Genomic DNA, 18,207 nt, shown 5'->3' on the forward strand with positions numbered 1-18,207 from the left:
CGTCTGTATTGACAGGCACTGAGGACATAGCGATTGTTCGCAGTATAAAAATACTCAATGATATTCCAGATGAAGCTGCGTATGGGAGCGTGTTGGGTCAGGTCGGAGACAGGTTGCATGAGCCGCTGACCCTCTTCTCCGACGATGATTAATAAACCTGCTCTGTTCGATGAGCCTTTACTTGCTCTCACGGACTACCTGTGGCTATCCTCAGCGCTTTTCAGGCCCCAAGGCCTCAACCTTGGAAGATCTGACCTCCTTATCTAATCACGCGTGGGCCGATGCAGATCTCCCACGTGACTCGTCTCCGCCGAGGCCGGGGGCGCTCAGGGACCCCAAAAGCGTCTCTTCTCTCTGAATTCAAACTCATCTCTGCCCCCAAGTGATGGCCTAGGATCGTACTGACTAGAACTCAGTCCCCTGGAGTCGATCTCATGTGATAGCTTGTCTCACGATCTACCCTCTGTATCGCAATCAAGTTTCTTGATCCTCCCGCGAATCCACCCATTCGAAAGTGACCTACCTACATTTCGGCCATTGGAGCCCCCTCAGACGACGACACGGATGGAATTCCTGGAGGGTGCTCTCCGCACTACTCGCCCATAATGCCTGAAAATGCCGGCCGCCAGACGCAAGAAGCCCCGTCCAAAGGAAAATCCCGTAGGACCGACCAGTCTGCGCCGATTCGGAAACGGCGCAAGCGAACCGTGGTGAGCGGTGCCCCCGATGACTGCTTCACCTGCTCCAAGCGAGGAGCTCGATGCGATCGACGCCGGCCTTACTGTTCCCAGTGTCTCGAACTTGGCCGCGAATGTTCCGGTTACAAAACTACATTGACGTGGGGTGTGGGGGTTGCGAGTCGTGGCAAGCTCCGCGGTCAGAAGCTTCCGGTCATGGAATCAGGGACCGAGAGCACAGAAAAGGCGCCTGAAGTAAAATCTTCGGCATCTGCGAGAACCCAGAGCTCGGCGCCCCGAGTGCCCTCAAATCCCCCGGCTCCGGCGCCTCCGAACGGGATGGGATTCTCTTCAATAGACCCCGGAGCGATGCACACCGTCGAGTCAGATCTCCGGCATCCATCCGCGATGTCAAACATGCCAGACTTTTCGACAAATATGGCATGGTCCATGGACATGCCGGACCCGCACTCTTGGTCCACCGCACCTGCTGCATCGCTTCAAATATCTGGACTTCCGCTGCCGAGTCGACCGATGGTGGCGAACCGCATGAGCCCAAGTGTAGGATCTGAGGCATCGATGCAGTATCAACCTGTCCCAAGTCCGGAAACGAACTTCCCGATGCCTTCCTGGCCAGTTGCAATGAACTGGGCTGCGCAGGGTGCAACCCCTCCCCAGCAGGACGCAGATGAGGAGTTCGGAACCACAGACCGCAAAGAGTCCATTTTGCAGAATGCTGGTCATTCGCCTTCCTACTCCCAGCTCCTTTTGGCAAGATCTGTTGGACGGACACCTCGCCTTCGGTATTTGATCAGTTATTATGCCGAAGTTATTGCGCCCATGATTGTGGCCTTTGACAGCCCATCAAATCCATTCCGAATTCACGTTCTGCGATTGGCGCAGGAAAGCGAAGCTCTTCAGGAGGCGATTGCTACATTAGCCACAAGTAATCTACGGCAGCGGCGTGAAAAGAAGCATTTTTCCACAGAACGGACATTGCCAGCACGGATGTCTTCTTTGGCGCACCGTGCTTTGACCGACCAAGCGTTCCAAGATCGATACGGGGTCTCAGTCCCGGAGGCATATGCCCGAGAGGAAACTCACCACCGCGCAATGGCAGTGAAGGCCTTGAATGCCGACTTGGCCGACCCTCGCCGCCGATTATCGGACTCGGTGTTGGCAACTCTATTGGTACTATGTCTGTTCCATGGGTGTGACACAGGAGTCGCAGAGTTCCGGACCCAATTTGCCGGAGTCACCAGGCTGCTTGCCCTTCGCATGCGCCATTCCTCCATCGTGACCGAGGAACTTAAATGGTTTATGCGAATGTTCTCGTGGTTTGACACGTTGATTGCGAGCACAAATGATCGCGATGTGCAGCTCCGTGGTAGATGCTTGGAGATTAGCTCGGCATCCGATGGAGAGTGGTGCCTTGAAAATTTGGCAGGTTGTGACGGCCGCTTGTTCAAGTTAATATCGCAGTTGGGACGTCTCAACATCCTCAGTCAGGACCAGCAGCCCACTGACTCCCGACCAGGCGATGTTACCGTCCCGACTGTGCCTCTCCCCCCGACCATGCTCTTCCCTGGCTGGGAATCAGTTACAACTGCCGGTGGACCAGGCTCTCTACCCGGGAAAGGATATGGGTTCTCTTTGCCTACGCCGCCCCAAAGCAGTGACCAGGCACGTCAACCCTCTTCTCCGGCATTTTGGACCGAATGGTACTCATTGCGGCAACGGCTCGAATCATGGAGATTCGACCCACCCGCGCAGGCCTCATTTCCTTCTCCGCCACTATCTGCCTCGCCATCCTCCTGGAATTCTCCAACTTTTTTGCCGGATACTTCCTCTGGTATATCCTACGTGGCACCCGAGAACCTGTATGATGTTTATCAGATCTCCGAATGTTTCCGTCATGCAGCCCTTCTCTACTGCGAGCGTCTTGCTGAACCCAGTCTACCGTCACGACACCCCCGTATCCAGCACCTTGTACATCTTGCCATGCATTGTCTCTGTGCTGTACAATCTGATGTCTATCTTCTTTGGCCACTGTTTATTGTGGGGTCCGAATGTGTTCGGGATGACCACCGTGCCAATATTCGTGATCGCTGCAAGGATATCTCTAAGGACTCCGGATTTGTGAACAACGTCTCTTGCCTGGAGCTTTTGGAAAAGATCTGGGCAGACCATTCTGACGAGTCATATTATCCCGTCTATCCCTCTGATCTGGGCCCTCCACCTTCACTGGCTGGAAATGGAGCGCCCACGGCATCCCAGGCCTTCCGCTGGTCCCGTGTTATGCAGGCCAAACGGGGCGACGGGGAGTATCTCGTGGCATAGAGATAACCAATTGGCGCACTCTTCAAGGTACATAATTCTATAACGTGCCAGCGGCACCCTGATATTTCTTTTTGGCGCGGGGGTTTCTTTCCTGGTGGAATGGGACGGGTGCTCTTTTTGACTCTCAGCGACGTTTGAAGGGTCGCACTTTCGGCAAACGCGATACTACTCTTTGCATGTCGCGACACTGCCTCATGTTGATATCAGTTGAGGCTTTTTTTCTGGGTGATGGCGCTTCCACTCAGGCGGAGAACGATTCCTTGTATGAACCGCTTCGGTCCGATCAGTCTGTTGTTTTGTTAGACCAACGACTATACATGAGATCAAGACATCGGCGAGGTTGGATACCTCGATATCATGGAATTCTCGAGCGTGTGAGATTGTCTATCTCACAGCATTCGTATAGTTCCACCGATCATCGGCAATCAACGACGCCTACGGGCGTCGTTGTGCTGCTTGTTGAGAATTGTAGACAATAAAGATTGCCTCTGGCACTGCTGCTCGGGGGTATGGACAGGTTCACTCTGCCACCCGATAATCCACACTTCGCTTCCCTCCTGCAGCTGACACGACTGCTCCATTCGGGCGGTTCAGCTCACTATTCCGAGTGACGCGATGAGCTCCATCCTACTCGCGTCCACCACGAGCCGGTTGCCACCAACCGCCGAGTTGCGTCGCACTTTCCTCCGCTCCGTAGCCCACGCCCTCGATCCAGCTCTTTATCGACTCCCGTATGTGTCGGAGTCCGTCTTGGAACGACCCCCCTGCATCATCGCGACTATGGCATGCACCAAGGCCCACCCCGAGACACATCGAGTCTAGTCATTGCTCGAGAACCCACGCTGAAATCGATCTCTCGCTCCCCATCTCTGTTTCTCTCCAACCCGATCTTTCGACTCGCGCGCAACTCTACGTCGTCCTCTCCCCGTCCAGAACGTCGAAGCACCGAATCGACGAACCATGCGATTCCTCTGCCTACACGGCGGCAGCACCAATGCCGAAGTATATCTGCTCCCGCCCGCAGTAGATCCTTGCACACGACTAACCGTCTTCCAAAACATAGATCTTCGAGATCCAAACGGGCGGTCTGCGCCAGCAACTCGAGCCCAAGGGCCACCGCTTCACGTTCATGAACGGGAAATTCGACGCCAAAGTCGAAGCCGGTACGTACTGTCGCATCCCCGCCCACCATCGGACCACATCGTGTGGATCCCCATCTACCAGAATAACTCGCTAACCACACACATCCGCGCCGCAGAGCTGGACGGCGTCGTCGACGGGCCATTCTACAACCACTACCCGCGCGAGCCCGAGCTGCCGCGCGCACACCTGGCCGAGGCCTTCGAGCACACGCTCCAGTTCATCGCGGCGCAGGGCCCCTTCGACGCGGTGATGGGTTTCTCGCAGGGCGCCGCGCTGGCCGCCGCGCTGATTGCGCACCATGCGAAGACGCAGCCCGGCACGGCGCCGCTGTTCCGCGCGGCGGTGTTCCTGTGCGGCGCGGCGCCGTTTGAGGGCTCCGGTGTGGAGCAGATTGCGCCGCAGCCGGATGTGTTTCCGATTACGATTCCGACGGCGCATGTGGTTGGGAAGTTGGATTCGTTGTTTCCGGATGGGATGAAGTTGTTTGGGCTTTGTGAGCCGGCTCAGGCGGCGTTTTATGATCATGGGTCCAAGCATATGGTGCCGTTTGATATGAAGAATACGGAGGAGATGGTGCGGGTGATTGAGGAGACGGTTGCGAAGGCAATGAGATAATTTCAGGGTTGTTTGAGACAGAGTTCTCAGGCATGGTGGAGTGTTGGCATCAATTGATCAATTGTGCCGACCAAACCGTGTTCGTCAGTGGTGCAACTTCTATAAGATACATGCACAACATGAGCGGAAATTATATTTGCATATCCCGCGGATCTAGTCTCGTTTCGCGAGCGAACGCTCTGTTTTGCCAAGGTATTTCAACCATGCCGCTGCGACGAGCACGACAAGCCCAATAATCAGAGTGAATCCCCATTGTCCCATCAGAACACCCCCGGCGGTATGATCATTGAGTCATAGCCCCGCTGATGACTGGCCATCTCCTTCGTACGGGAGAGTCTTCATGAGGAATCTCTCGAGGTCTTCAATCTCCACGGGGTCGGCCGAGTGTCCAAGGTCACTGTGGGCAGCCAAGTCAGTATAACACAGAGCGTGTACGGGTTCCAATCCCGCCTCCCCGACTATGAATGGGGGAAAAACGTACGGGTAGGTGTTGAACGAGACGTCCGCACCAAGTTCCTTCAGCAGCTTCGCCGACTGCTCACCAAACTGGTACTTGACCACCTCATCATCTTCACCGTGAGCCAAGAAGAACGGCGTGTTCTTGTTCGGCCACTCCTCGGGCAGGTAGTTCTTGATGCGGTCGCTGAGGACCAAGTAGCACGAGAGACCAAAGACACCACCGAGCTTCTCCTTGCTCGTCAAGCCAGTGAACACCGACATCGCACCGCCCTGCGAGAACCCGCCCAGCACGATGCGCGACGGCTTGATGCCCTTGTCCATCTCCTCCTTAATCAGGGTGTTGAAGTAGTCGCGGGAGCGGAGAATGCCAGGCTCGTCCTGGTTACGGACGGATTCTTGGAAGTCGAGCTGGTGCGTGCAAGAGGTGCCGTTAGCCATTGCGTATTGCGCCCGAGAAGCATCTCGGCCGGCTGGAGGGGTGGGATTGGGGATGATAGGGGTTTCTCACATCGCGACCGAGTTTGGCGAGATCGTACCATCCTGGCATGCTCGTGCCAAAGTTCTGCATGTGGATTAGCGAATTCGCGAAATGCGGGCGTCAGGGCCAGTCGTACCACTGTGATCGGAATAGAGGGCGCGTTGGGGAAGATAAAGGCGACCTCCTCGAACTTTCCGCGACGGCGCCAGTTCTGGGCCAGTGCCATCCTGAGACCAAGGAGGTCAATGAGAGTGTTTAAGGGACAAAATTCCCAGGGCCGGGTCATACCATCCCATACCACTGGATCGCGAACAGTGGTTAGCTTTGGGATTGGGTTGGTATAGTGCGGGGATTGGAGGACAAACCTGTCGCCGAGGCCGTGAGCCATGATCACGGTGGCAGTGTGCTTCTTGAGAGCGGGCACGACATAGGGGGCGCGAGCAGACATGTTGAGCGTGAAGGAGCGAGAGTTGAAGGAGGGAGAAAACAAATGGCGGAGGCGATAAGAATTGATTCTGCCGAGGTTTATCGCGGGTTCCCCACACTACAATGGAGAGTGACAGATTAGACTGGTGCAAGACATCCATGGATGGATCTAATCCAGGTACCCTCGATGCATCAACTATCGTACTAGTGAGAGAATGAGAAAGCAGTGCATTGATCGCAAAGCGTGCAGCTTGGATTCCACGATAGCCCGCTTCACGCAGCTCTTCTCCCATCATCGCAACAACTGCCTCAATCCGCTCCTACAAGAGGGCACATACACACATCACTGTCAGCCGCGACCGACACTACAATCACATCGCCAAAGTCATCTTGACACTGCGAGAAAGTCCTGCCTCCAATACCAGGCTGGACCGGGTCCGACTCGTAGCGGACACCAAGATTGGATACCTCGAAGCGGTTTCTACTAAACTTGCCAGCTAGGACCGAAGCAGGTCTGTTAGTTGTTGACACCCCCGAGACCGACGCCCACGTCGTTCCCCTTCAATTTCAACGAATTCATGATAATCGGGCGAGATTGGCGGGTTTCATCCTAGGGGAAAGAGTCATCGTCCGTGATGCCACCCTCCGGAAACGCTCAACTCCAACTCATTGGGGCAACCAGGCTGCGTCAAGATGCCAAGGCATAAGGAATGAAGAAATTCATGTCCCATGCTCTCGCTGATCCGGATGAAGATGTACACTGGTCCCACCAGGCCTCGCCGATGACGTGACACGCAGCAGGAACGTCACCAGCGCCTCACGGCCATCAGCCTTGAGTGGTGCCTCCGTATGCATTGCGCCCTGTATATCTTTCCGGGCGATGTCCATGCCAAGCCCATGGCCTTTCAGCTCGATACGGTCTGCGACATACGGTGGGACTACTTCATCGTGCTCTGGGGAAAGGATCAATATCGGTGGTACCTTTCGAGTCCCACGATGGGTTGAATGGGAGGGTTCTTCGCCAGCGAAAGACCGGGGATGCTTTTGATCCCGCCAGTTAGCAAGCTCCTCAAGGGCCGTGTAGTTACACCACGAATTCCATGAGAACGGCCACAGATATCGATATGGCAGCCAGCGCTGTGGATACAGACTGATCAGCATGTCCTTTATGTTGGAGGTCGGCGCTTCCATGACCAGCCCAGATATGGGGGCCAGTGGATGCTGTCCCGTTCCAGCATTTTCGGTCTCTTGCCGGGACAGATATGGTGTCAGAGCAGTTGTGGCGACTGCCGAGCCAAGACTGTGGCCCCAAAGAATGATCTGGAGTTCATGATCTGGCGCCGAGTAGGTCTCGGATACCCAGTTCAGGAATGCCTGCGCATCGAGTTGAATCCCCGACTGCGTCGCGCGACCAGAGGAGGTCCAATAACCACGGTAGGATAAAGCCACGACGGTATAGCTGGTCAGCTCCATTGGCATGGCATGTGATTTAGATTTGGACATAGACGCGATACTGCGTAAGACCTGGGAAAGGAGCGGCAGGCGAAGGGGCGTCGAGCCGCCATTGCCCTGGAAATAGCAAATCACCACAGATTTCTGCCGTTTAGACGACTCAGCGGCATTTGGCGGATGGTCATTGATGGGGATGCGCCCTTCACATACGGTCAATTTGGTCCCATCCAAGCTCCGAATGTGCTTTTCTTCCCATCGGACTGGCCGGCATTCGGCCTCGTACTCAGAGATCTTATCTGATCGTGAGAAGGGAGGAAGCCAAGAGAGATAAAGCAGTTTGTTCTGCATGACCACGATCCAGAAGCATTTCCACGTCCACAGGGCGACCAGGAGCCCGATGAAGATGACGGGCGGCACCAAGACCGGAGGGATAGAGGTGGTGAAGAAGGTGCGAGTATGAGAGAAGGGAATCCATGCGTCTTTCCTCTCCAGGTGGAATCTCCCAAGCCCCGTTCGTTTCCTAGTAGAGCCGGGGATGCCACGATGGCAATGACGATGGGGAGCTTCGAACGCGCGCGGGCGCATGCACCTGCTGCGGTGGCGCGGAGCCCACTGCGCGCTCGCTCTGCGCAGCATAAAGCTGAGCCTCGTTCTGCGTGTCGCAAATCGATGGCGCGTTGCCGTCTCGAGCAAGTCGATCAGGCTATCGCGTTCTGCACTCGACAGTCGCACGGGGGGCGCAGCGCCGCCTCCGACGATCAGGATGACTTAGCATTTCTTGGCCCCGGGGGCCGCATATCCATGGATTCCGGATCCCAACTATGTCGATAGATCTTGAGAAACACCGAATCTGCTGCTGATGGCATATGCATCGCTAACGATTGGATATTCACATGGATCTCACGTCCAGAGGCATGAGCCAGCCTAGGTGGTCAACGCTAGTTAACTCATTGTTTAGCAGTGAGTTATATAAGTAGTTGACTACTCAGGCACCGGCATCAGAACCGCGAGATTAACGTCGAGGGATCAACGCCAAACTCCTTTAGGCAGAACATGCGGGCTTGAATGATCCATTATTGAGCGAGTGGGACGATTGTAGCCGCCATGGCTGACGGCTCTCTCTGATGACAATTTTTTCCAGCCCAACACCCGCCGGCCACCTTGCCAAGTGCATATATAAGAAACCAAGTGGGGATCCCTGAAATCATCAAACCGTTTCGTTTCGCATCCCATCATGCCTCCAATCACCAAGGTCTGGCACTGCGTGCTGAAGGATCCGCAGACCGCCGACTCCGCCGAGTTCCGTTCGCTGTTGTCCGAGATCTTGGCTATGATCGCCTCCTACTCGAATCCCGACCCTACGAGTCCTCCAATGCACGTCTTCTATCAAGATGCACACGATCCCGCGCAACTGGTAATGATTACGGGGTACCCCTCGCAAGAGCTGAATACCGAAGCCGACACGGTGTACGCCCGGGATTTCATGCCGCGGCTGTTCCAGTATGTCACCCACAAGTCGCTCCGCCAGCTCGACAAAGACATTGGTACACTGCCCCTGCAGGACAATGTGCTTCTGGTATCTGGACAAGAACCCGGCACCGAGCGCACCGGTGGGTGGGATGTCTGGCCCCAAACGGCCCAGGGACGGCGGATTCTTGGGGAAGCGGCCGATACAGAGAAGGTCTGGGTGCAAGTGACTCCCTGGGATGGCCATCGCACGGAGGAGCCGCAGCCAACTGCCAGAGAGAAGTTTTATCTCCGGAAGTTTGTGGCTTGAACAGAGCTACTCTACGATAGAGTAGTGGAAACATTCTGGGTTCCAATACCTCGGTATATACTTCCTATTGAAGCGCGGCAGATAAATCGAAAACGCATATAGGAAAGATTTTCGCTTCGGGTGGATTGTGTTTCTTTTCTTCGCCCATTTTTTTGTAGGGCGCTTTGTTGGAGAATTCGCCGATGCAATTAGAATAAGAATCCAGCCTTGGGGCCGACCGGTAACGGCCCCAGGGGCGAAGGTTGAAACGAATTATCCGTTTATGAATATACATAGAGCAAGGTATGTCAAGGTCAACGTGGCATGGGGCGTCCAGCTCGAACTAACAGGATTCTAGCAAGGATTAGCAATGCTGGGCCTGAGAAACAACGATCTACCACGCCAAGAGCGCACTAACCGCTTGACTGAGCTCAGAACTATCAAGGGCATGAAACGGCTTGATGGGGGCAGAGAATTATGAATAGCAATGCCTCGCTCATCCTGTTCGTATTCGTGCTGACCCTGATAAATATCGTCGTGGGCTCGCTGGCTTTTCCGTCGACTGTGTCTGTCTGTTCTTCCCGACCCAACACTCTCCCCTTTGCTGTGACGATGCATCTCAAGTCTCTTGTGCCCGTGCTGGCATTTAGCGCCCTGGCAAGCGCTATTCCCCAGAAGCGCGCCCATGAATCTGCCTCGAGCACATATACTCCGGTCCCAGTGCCCTCGGGCCCAGCTGCACCAGCAGGATGGGAAGCCTACGCTTCGACTTACCCGCACGCTCGCTACGGACCTACTAACCAATGGGTTCAAGTCACCAAGGACGGGGATAACTGCTATTTAATCATCAATCTGGACTTCTGTTCATCCTTGACTCCACCAGTGGGCAAGTGGGATGCAGCATCCAATACCTGCAACCATCGTAAGTTTAGAGACGGGACTGACACCAACCACCGGAGAATAATTGGCTGACAATCGAGTCACGATCAGCTTCTACTCAAGGCTTCGTAAACATCACCACTTGCGACGGCCTGGCCCAGCTGCGAATGGACTGGACCAATATGGCATCTTATGACGACGCAGCAGGCACCCTGAACCTGCACTGGAACAATACCGACACCAAGGAATGGTATAATCTGGATTTCCCGCTCGGATTCAAGCCTACCTGCCGGGCCTGGTGGGACGGCACGCACAAGTTCAACTTCTGGACTGAGCCGTGGTGCTACGTCAACACCAAGGATTGGAGTCCACAGGAGTACGGGGGCGCGGTGCATACTTGGTGGCCGAGCACTGTGCCTGCTGTCCCATCCGCCTCTGTCTCGACTCGACCGATTAAGCCTTCTGCCAGTCATACGGCTCGCACGACCGGCAGCGCTCGGATAACCGGCCACCCGCAACTCTAAGGGAAAAGGAGGGCTCTTCTCCTGTACCCCGAACAAGTTCTTCCCATCGGAGCATCTCTGGGTATCTGAGTCATTGGCCTCATTATTTGTGACTATGGCATGATTTGAATCAACATCACCTGTCGGTCTTTTGGTTCAAGTACTCACAAATTATCCGACTCATGGGATTGGCAGGGCCTGCGCATGGGGTATAAAGTATGTATGAGTGCTTAATACTAGGTTTTTCGTTAATAGCTAGTTCTGACCAAGTAGCTACCCATACTTGTATTTTGTAGCTACATCAATCTATTGATATCTTTAAAGAATATATCCATGGTGACGATGCCAATGGATTGATCGTGATAATTCAGAAACCTATAGATCAGACCAGGCGTGTCACGTGCATCCCCACACTCCGACTGGAGCCGCGTCGGCGGTTGGCGAGCTTCGTCTTCGTCATTCCCAGCTTCAGTCGCCATGGCCAGCTCACTGCGCACCCTTCCCTGGCGCACATGCCAATGCGTCGCTCGTGAACGTATCTCCCTGCCTCTCGGCTCCCGACACCTCTCCACGACCAAGGCCCTTCGATCTAGCGAGTATGCTGGCACTAATCCACTCCGGTCCCAGGGCCCTGCTGGGCGCCAGGTTGCTCAACAAGTCGCCAAGTCCCGGCGGTCGATAATGATGTCTGCGGTCGGCATGGTAGTCTGTGCCGCGGCAATGTATGGAACCATCAAGTTCGATGTGTTTGGGCTGGAGCAGCTGGAAGGAAAGAAGCAAGAAGCCGGAAACGAGTCAAAGCCCAATGAGGTGAAAGCCACCGAAACGGAAAACGGCGCATTGAAGGCCGACGGACCTCCTGGCTTCCCCAGTACGGGTGGTCCCTCCATGATCCCTCTCCAGGGCCAAGATCTGGCCGAGCAGATTCCCACAGGGAACAGCACTGTCCCTCATTTCCCAACCACCATTCGGCTCCCATCGACCTCGGAGACAGAGACCAAGCAGACCGGCGATGAGCTTTCTACAACTGGAGGAGACGAATACCAGCTGCTGGGACTGGGAATCCGCACTGTTTCGTTTCTTTCCATCCAGGTCTACGTCGTGGGACTCTACGTCGCCAAGGCGGATATCACGGAGTTGCAGCAGCGCCTGGTGCGCGCAGCCATTCACCCGCCCGCCGCAGCTTCAGAAGCCGTGACGGCGGTCTCCGGCACGGGCGCCAACGCGGCCACGTCCCTGGTACCGCCCGAGCGCCAGCAACTGAAAGATCTCTTGCTTGACCCGGAGCGCGGTGATGCCGTCTGGACCGCCATCCTCAAGGAGGATGGCATTCGCACCGCATTCCGGATTGTGCCAACGCGGAACACAGATTTCATGCACTTGCGCGATGGTTGGGTTCGGGGCATCACAGGCCGGGCACAGCAGAAGAAGCCCGCCCCTGGTGCAGCGGAGCCTGGTGAGTTCCAGGATGCTTCATTTGGAACCTCGATGAACGATTTCAAGGCCGTGTTCGGCGGTGGCCAACGCAAGAATGTCCCGAAGGGTCAGACTCTGGTTCTATTGCGCAACGCGCACGGTGCTCTCGATGCGCTTTTCCAGCCCGACCCCGAGCAGCCCTTCCAGTTGATGGGTCGTGTTGCTGACGAGCGGATCAGCCGACTCGTGTGGCTGAACTATCTGGCTGGCAAGACCGTGTCTAGCGAGGGTGCGCGCAAGAACATTGTCGACGGGCTGATGACGATGGTTGAACGGCCTGTGGGCACGGTTGTGCAGCGGGTGGTATGAAAATTCTCTGTTACACTAGCCTTCTTATTTGTACTTTTAGAATGAGCAACTACTCCGATCTATGTTTTCTTGGACTTGACAATGACTTGTTTTCTGTTCAGTGATATTAGACTCCTAGGTAACTCCCGGTCCTCGAATATGGACATGCTCACCACCCATTTTTCGCAACTGGAGAATGAAGAAACGGTCGGCTTGTGACTATCGCCTGGGACTATGGTCGACTCGCACACAAATTTCCTTCGTTCCTGATGTTCAAGTCTATTCGTGAGGTTATTCTTAGCCAGCTTTCACGGTTTGACTGCTGGCAAGCATCGACCATGTACAGGAAGCGCAGGATTTGGGCTTTCCTACTGGGGTTGGAAATATCATCTATGACAGTAGATACTCCTACAACCTTTTGCTTTTACAACAGAGAGGGCCTGTCTGGTTTCGACAGTCCAGAGTACGAATGCTATCATGGAAAGTTCTGGGTCGAAAGAAAGCCTCTGGATAAGACCATGGCTTCAACAACTTCATTTCTAAGAAAAGTCCTCGGACGCGAGTCTTCGGCACAAAAACGCTTATCCCGTAGACAAGGGAACCGATCCAGAAGTGGTTCAGTTCAATCAATAACTCTCTTAGATCCTTTTCCGAGACTCGCAAAGGGAATCATGTTTCTCCTTGGCGCCTGATTGTGATTCTTAGTCACTGGCAGCCTGGACGGTGGTCGACACCACACCGCGCTTGCGCTCCTCGGCATCCGTGTCATCGGTAACCAGATGATCGAACTTGTAGAGAGGCTCGAGGGTCACATTGCGGCGGAAGATATACTTCTTGATCCACCAGGGCAGCACCTTGGAGACCTGATACTCCATATGGACTCGGGTAGGGACGGCGAAAATGTAGTCCAGTTCCTCGAGAGTGCGCTGCTTGGTCTCGGGAACCCACAGGTAGATCATGACCAGGGCGGTGATGTTGAGACCACTGCTGACGTTAGGACAGAATAAACTTAAGGGCTGGGTTGCTACTTACGCGTAGAAGCCAAAGGCACCGGTCGAGCCCATTGCATACAGCATGCGAGGGAAAGTAATCGAGAGGACAGCGGCAAAGCCTAGACAGATGGAAACAGCCCATGCCATGCCAACCTCTAAAGTGATGGGTTAGTATGAGAAGCTCAGCTAACGAAGTGGGTGGGAGGAACGAACCGCGATGTGACAGCGGGAAGACCTCGGCCGAGTACGTGAAAGGGACCGGTCCCTCGCCCGGCGAGTAAAAGGCTTCAAACAGAAACACAAAGAAGGCAATAAGTCCCAGATGAGCAGTTGAGCTCGACGGAATGTAGAAGCAAAAGCCCGCGGCAAGCAGGGTCCAGGCCATCTGCGGGAATGTAAAGAGAAGCAAAGTGCGACGGCCCCAAGTATCAATGGTCCAGACAGCGGGGAACGCAAAGAGGAAGTTGACCAAGCCGGTACCCCAGGATGCCAGAAGGGCTTGTTCATTGCTTGCACCGGCGTTGGCGAAGATCGTGGAGGAGTAGAAGGACACGATGTTGATACCGCACATTTGCTGGGCGATCATCACAGTGAACGAGGCGAGGGTGGCCCGGCGCACTCGGGGAATCGTGAACAGCTCAAAAAACCGGGTGAGATAGTTGCTGTCTCCGATAATCTCCATTTCAATCTTGATTTGGGCGTGGATGTAGTAGAGATCGCGGGCTGCCTGGAGGGGGGTGTTGCGAAGGCGCGTGAGGGACTGATAGGCCTTTGCCATCTGGCCCCTCTTAATGAACCAACGAGGGGATTCCGGGCAAAAGTACACACCAATAAGCAGGGGAACGGCAGGAATAAATGCAGATCCAAACTGTAGACGCCAAGCAATCTTTCCAACTTTCATCACGGCCAGATTGGCACTGTAGCCGAGGAAGATACCAAAGGCTGTCCAGAGCTGCCAGCACATCACCAGGCCGCCACGAATATTGGCCGGGACGTTCTCCGCGCAGAAGATAGGAATTGTAGATGCCTTCAGCCCCATGCCAATTCCAAGTAGCAGACGAGTAACGAATAGCTGAGGCCAGTTTTGGGTGACAGCTGAACCAATCGGCGAGAGGACACAAAAGGCAGCACTCGCGAAGATAGTGCCACGACGACCAAGATATCGGTTAAGGGGGTCGGATAGCCAGCAGCTAAAGAACGCGCTGGAAAGATAAGGACCTGCGTTGATCACACCAACCAGCCATTGGTTGCGGATGGCGTCGGGGCCCGATTCCGGGATGCCAAACGCATCGGGGAATGACAGATTGGCTCCGTTCGATCCAGTCTGGTCCCAGCCCCTGTTGAATGTCAGAATCGATGGCATATCCTCAACAATCGTCTCATATTTGCTGAGGATGGCACATACTGTACAGCTGCTCCGATGGAGCACAGAATGATGGTAAAGTAAAGAGCACGAGGCTGGCGCCACTTATGGAGCACTTCATCACGCAGGGCAGTGAGCTCATAGTCGGTCAGGTCGGGAACGGTTTCGAACTCGTCAGGATTGCGAGCAACAAGAGCGCCCTTCTTCAGCTCCGGCAGGATATCACCCAGCTGGTGCTCCTGGGCAAACTGCTCGACATCATGAAGGACCTGCTCTTTGGTAAGGTCGGCCAGGGGGTTCTTAATCCTATGCGACGAGGTGAGATGGTGTGGAAAGGGAAGACAGAATCGGGTCTATGATTTGAACATACTTGGCAGATATGTTATTCTGCAGGCTGACTTGTTCGACGTGGCCCTTCTCCGCGCCACTGTGGGCCTCATGAGGGCTGTGACTGTGGTAAGCATGAACTGTTAGGCGAACAGGCGGACTGGGAAGCAGACTGACCTCTGATCGCAGCCCACCTGGGCCACGGCCTCCTTGTCCATCGCGAAGATCAACTGCGAGGCGCCGATCACTTGAAAGATTCTTGGAGCTGTATGGTTAATGCAGATGGGCAAAAGAACAACCGGCCTTGAAGATACAGGGTAAGTTGCTGGATGCTCAGAAGAGTTCTGTAGCGGTGTGCTTGATGAGTGTGGGTAGGGGAACAGGTTGTGTGAAGAAAGGAGGAAGAAAGTGTGAAAGAAAACAGGAAGAGATGGATCCTGCCAGGAACAAACAAAACCCCGTGAGGCGCAGATGAGAGATGCCGACTTTTCTTATATACGCCAGCGGCCCGGCCGCCAAGTGAGCTCTCATGTCTTCCCCCATCTTCACCCCGCAACGCAGCCACGCAGCCTTGGAGAGCAGCCCCCAAAGCACATTCTGGGCCGATTGAAGCAAAAGCAACAGCCAGAAAGCCACCGCTAGCCCAGAGCAAGGCTAGGTCTACAGCCACGTCGGATCCTGGCTTCGATGTTGCCCGGATTTGACCTCTCCAACCGGAGGGGATCGAGTGCCCCGTTGGCCACGAATTCCCCAGTCAGAACGCAGGGCTCAGTATCTGCCCATGGGGAAGACATTGGAATTGGGATTAGACCCGAGCTGGAGATGCACCAGGCTCACGCTAGAGCTTGGTCGCCGAGCGTGATTGGCCGCAAGTGACACTTTAGGGCCGAGTCTTGTGAGCTTACCCGGGATTGGCGTACCTCACGCCACGCGGACGCCCTTGTCCACTGCTCGTTGGGCCATTGGCGAATCCCCTAGTCTTTAGGAATGCACTCGCTAGGCATACCCAGCATGCGATGGGGATGTGTCCCGGTCAGAGAGTCCGAGTGCAAGAGTATCTTTGGCCACTGCTGGTCCCCGAACGCCAGATCGCATTCGCCTGTGCACGCTTGGAGGCGTTAGCACGCGCCCCATTCCCGTTCTCGCGTGTCAGCGTGCAGTTGGGCGACGATCCTTCGCGCTCTTTTTCTCTCGTTCGCTCCCGCCTTGACCTTCCCACTATCTGGCCTGCCAGGGCCCCGCTTCCCCAGGGGGAAGAAGGATTCTCGAATCGAATGTAACTCCAACTGCGGCTGGGTCCGGCGCAAAGTCAAAGCGCGCGTTTCGATCTCCCCGGTGCGTCTTATACGTGGGTGATGCATAGAAAAACTTCGAATGATCGAGCAGTGAATGTCCGGCACGTTAAACTTGGGGATGACGGCATGAGGATATCGTTTGGATGAAGCTTAAAAGCTCTGTAACTGCCATATTCTCTCTGCTAGCTTTCGAAAAGTTTCTCTGTCCAGAACAATATCGGTCTCGTTTCCAGCTGGCGGTCGTAGGAATAGAGATGCAAAGGGTATAGTGAGGGAGTCGTTGACAAAGTCGATTTGTCCATTGACTTTTGAGATGTCGATGTGCTGGATGCTCTGAACAACTCCATCGATACGCTCCCATCGATCAATCATAAGCCGAGGACGTCTCCTGTCCACCTTGATTGTGACTGTCATATTGGCGTTGCCTTTGGCTGGATGTAGCCACCAGTCAACGTCCCTGCGGAGCTTTGCATGAGACTCGGAAACTCCCACCTCTAGGGTCACCGAAGACTTGCTAGGATGTCCTTCTTGGTCTGGTAGAGGTCCCCAGCCTTGATCTGCTTCTTTGCCACGGCCCTCCTCCCTGATTGTGGCCCCCGAGTAAAATTGAACGCTGTCTGCAAGACCCATCTGGGTAAAAACGCGGATCAACGCCAGGTTGATAAACTGACTAACGTTGGTGTGGATGAGTGTGACCATTCTGACAAGTAGAAGGTTTGCTGTGAGATCGAAGGAATAGTGGTTGGAATGAGACAGTTCAGCGGAATCGAGAATATCAGATTCGATCAAACGACCAGAGATATAGAAGAGGACGCAATCACTGGGAAGATCGCCGCCTAGACGGTTGTCGGTATGATCGAGTGTGTCGCTCAGCTGGTGGGTAGAAATGAAGTTGGGCGATTTATTATTTAGGAAGGAACGCGTGACTCGGCCTGAATAGGTCTGTTGCCTGTTTCCTCTTTGGTCGCGACGAGACAATGAGGGATGTTCCTGGAATCTTGAATGGTCGGCTTCTTCAGAACGACCATCTCCTTGCTGAACCGGGGCAATCATAGACTTTTCCAGCCGGCGGAGTTCTATATCCATGATCATGCGAAATTGCATTGTTCCTTCGTAGTTATATCTCGGTATATATGGAGGGAGGTCTCTCAAGAAGCCGTCTTCCTGAGCTAACTGAGATCTGCTTGGAGACATCTTCACGGTCGTCAAGTATTAGACTGCAGACATAAAACACGGGAAGCGGGCGGCTAAAAGCGATCAAAAAGAGTCGAGGAAACTGATTTCTGACCAATTGAAAATTTAATAAATCAGGGGGTTTACTTCTATAATAACTAGGTTACCTTCACAGTGGCGTCATTATTTTCGTAGAAATATGTAACTAATTGAGTTAAGGTTCCAAGGTTACGTACCTACTACAGCATAGGAGGGGACCCAATCAATTGGAATCAAGGAGAAGTTTGAGTTGCTATTCCGCCCAATCGGCGAATTTAACTAGATTTTTAATAATATTCTAGAACATTATACTCTATATATAGAATTAGTAGCAGTGAGTCCTCCTAAATAGTATAGTTCTTATACCCTTCTTTTAGAGATTAGTATATCCTTTTTTAATATTAATGATATTAAACTCTAAGAAGACTAGGAGATTATTATTAAAATTAGAGATAATAGTATTTAATAGAAGCTATAAAAGATAATAGCTAGCTGACTAGTAAAGCTATAAAGGGAGTATAGTTAT

General features: G+C 54.0%; 9 protein-coding genes across 9 annotated transcripts; 5 read left to right on the forward strand and 4 right to left on the reverse strand.

Annotated features, from left to right (window-relative positions):
• Positions 1–605: 605 nt before the first annotated feature.
• Positions 606–3,017, forward strand: N7459_004567 (Zn(II)2Cys6 transcription factor; the record flags this gene model as incomplete). Its single annotated transcript, XM_056943751.1, has 1 exon — positions 606–3,017. The coding sequence occupies one exon, from the start codon at positions 606–608 to the stop codon at positions 3,015–3,017; it is 2,412 nt and encodes an 803-aa protein (XP_056800634.1).
• Positions 3,018–3,977: 960 nt separating this feature from the next.
• N7459_004568 (uncharacterized protein) lies at positions 3,978–4,775 on the forward strand (the record flags this gene model as incomplete). The annotated part of the gene is made up of 3 exons (XM_056943752.1): positions 3,978–4,019; positions 4,081–4,180; positions 4,276–4,775. The coding sequence occupies 3 exons, from the start codon at positions 3,978–3,980 to the stop codon at positions 4,773–4,775; spliced, it is 642 nt and encodes a 213-aa protein (XP_056800635.1).
• A 291-nt stretch (positions 4,776–5,066) lies between these two features.
• N7459_004569 (palmitoyl-(protein) hydrolase) lies at positions 5,067–6,160 on the reverse strand (the record flags this gene model as incomplete). The annotated part of the gene is made up of 4 exons (XM_056943753.1): positions 5,067–5,172; positions 5,257–5,642; positions 5,743–5,796; positions 5,849–6,160. 4 exons carry the CDS (start codon positions 6,158–6,160, stop codon positions 5,067–5,069), a joined length of 858 nt encoding a protein of 285 aa, XP_056800636.1.
• A 698-nt stretch (positions 6,161–6,858) lies between these two features.
• Positions 6,859–8,175, reverse strand: N7459_004570 (uncharacterized protein; the record flags this gene model as incomplete). The annotated part of the gene is made up of 1 exon (XM_056943754.1): positions 6,859–8,175. The coding sequence occupies one exon, from the start codon at positions 8,173–8,175 to the stop codon at positions 6,859–6,861; it is 1,317 nt and encodes a 438-aa protein (XP_056800637.1).
• Positions 8,176–8,504: 329 nt separating this feature from the next.
• On the forward strand, positions 8,505–9,367 carry N7459_004571 (uncharacterized protein; the record flags this gene model as incomplete). The annotated part of the gene is made up of 2 exons (XM_056943755.1): positions 8,505–8,531; positions 8,843–9,367. The coding sequence occupies 2 exons, from the start codon at positions 8,505–8,507 to the stop codon at positions 9,365–9,367; spliced, it is 552 nt and encodes a 183-aa protein (XP_056800638.1).
• A 456-nt stretch (positions 9,368–9,823) lies between these two features.
• On the forward strand, positions 9,824–10,749 carry N7459_004572 (uncharacterized protein; the record flags this gene model as incomplete). Its single annotated transcript, XM_056943756.1, has 2 exons — positions 9,824–10,268; positions 10,349–10,749. 2 exons carry the CDS (start codon positions 9,824–9,826, stop codon positions 10,747–10,749), a joined length of 846 nt encoding a protein of 281 aa, XP_056800639.1.
• Positions 10,750–11,205: 456 nt separating this feature from the next.
• On the forward strand, positions 11,206–12,513 carry N7459_004573 (chalcone isomerase domain-containing protein; the record flags this gene model as incomplete). The annotated part of the gene is made up of 1 exon (XM_056943757.1): positions 11,206–12,513. One exon carries the CDS (start codon positions 11,206–11,208, stop codon positions 12,511–12,513), a length of 1,308 nt encoding a protein of 435 aa, XP_056800640.1.
• Positions 12,514–13,193: 680 nt separating this feature from the next.
• N7459_004574 (sugar porter family MFS transporter) lies at positions 13,194–15,392 on the reverse strand (the record flags this gene model as incomplete). Its single annotated transcript, XM_056943758.1, has 6 exons — positions 13,194–13,476; positions 13,525–13,639; positions 13,698–14,821; positions 14,890–15,153; positions 15,218–15,292; positions 15,352–15,392. 6 exons carry the CDS (start codon positions 15,390–15,392, stop codon positions 13,194–13,196), a joined length of 1,902 nt encoding a protein of 633 aa, XP_056800641.1.
• A 1,227-nt stretch (positions 15,393–16,619) lies between these two features.
• Positions 16,620–17,573, reverse strand: N7459_004575 (uncharacterized protein; the record flags this gene model as incomplete). Its single annotated transcript, XM_056943759.1, has 1 exon — positions 16,620–17,573. The coding sequence occupies one exon, from the start codon at positions 17,571–17,573 to the stop codon at positions 16,620–16,622; it is 954 nt and encodes a 317-aa protein (XP_056800642.1).
• Between the last annotated feature and the right edge of the window lie 634 nt (positions 17,574–18,207).

This window comes from Penicillium hispanicum, assembly GCF_028827665.1.
Source record: "Penicillium hispanicum strain IBT 35686 chromosome Unknown utg000004l_segment0_segment0, whole genome shotgun sequence".
Lineage (NCBI taxonomy): Eukaryota > Fungi > Ascomycota > Eurotiomycetes > Eurotiales > Aspergillaceae > Penicillium > Penicillium hispanicum.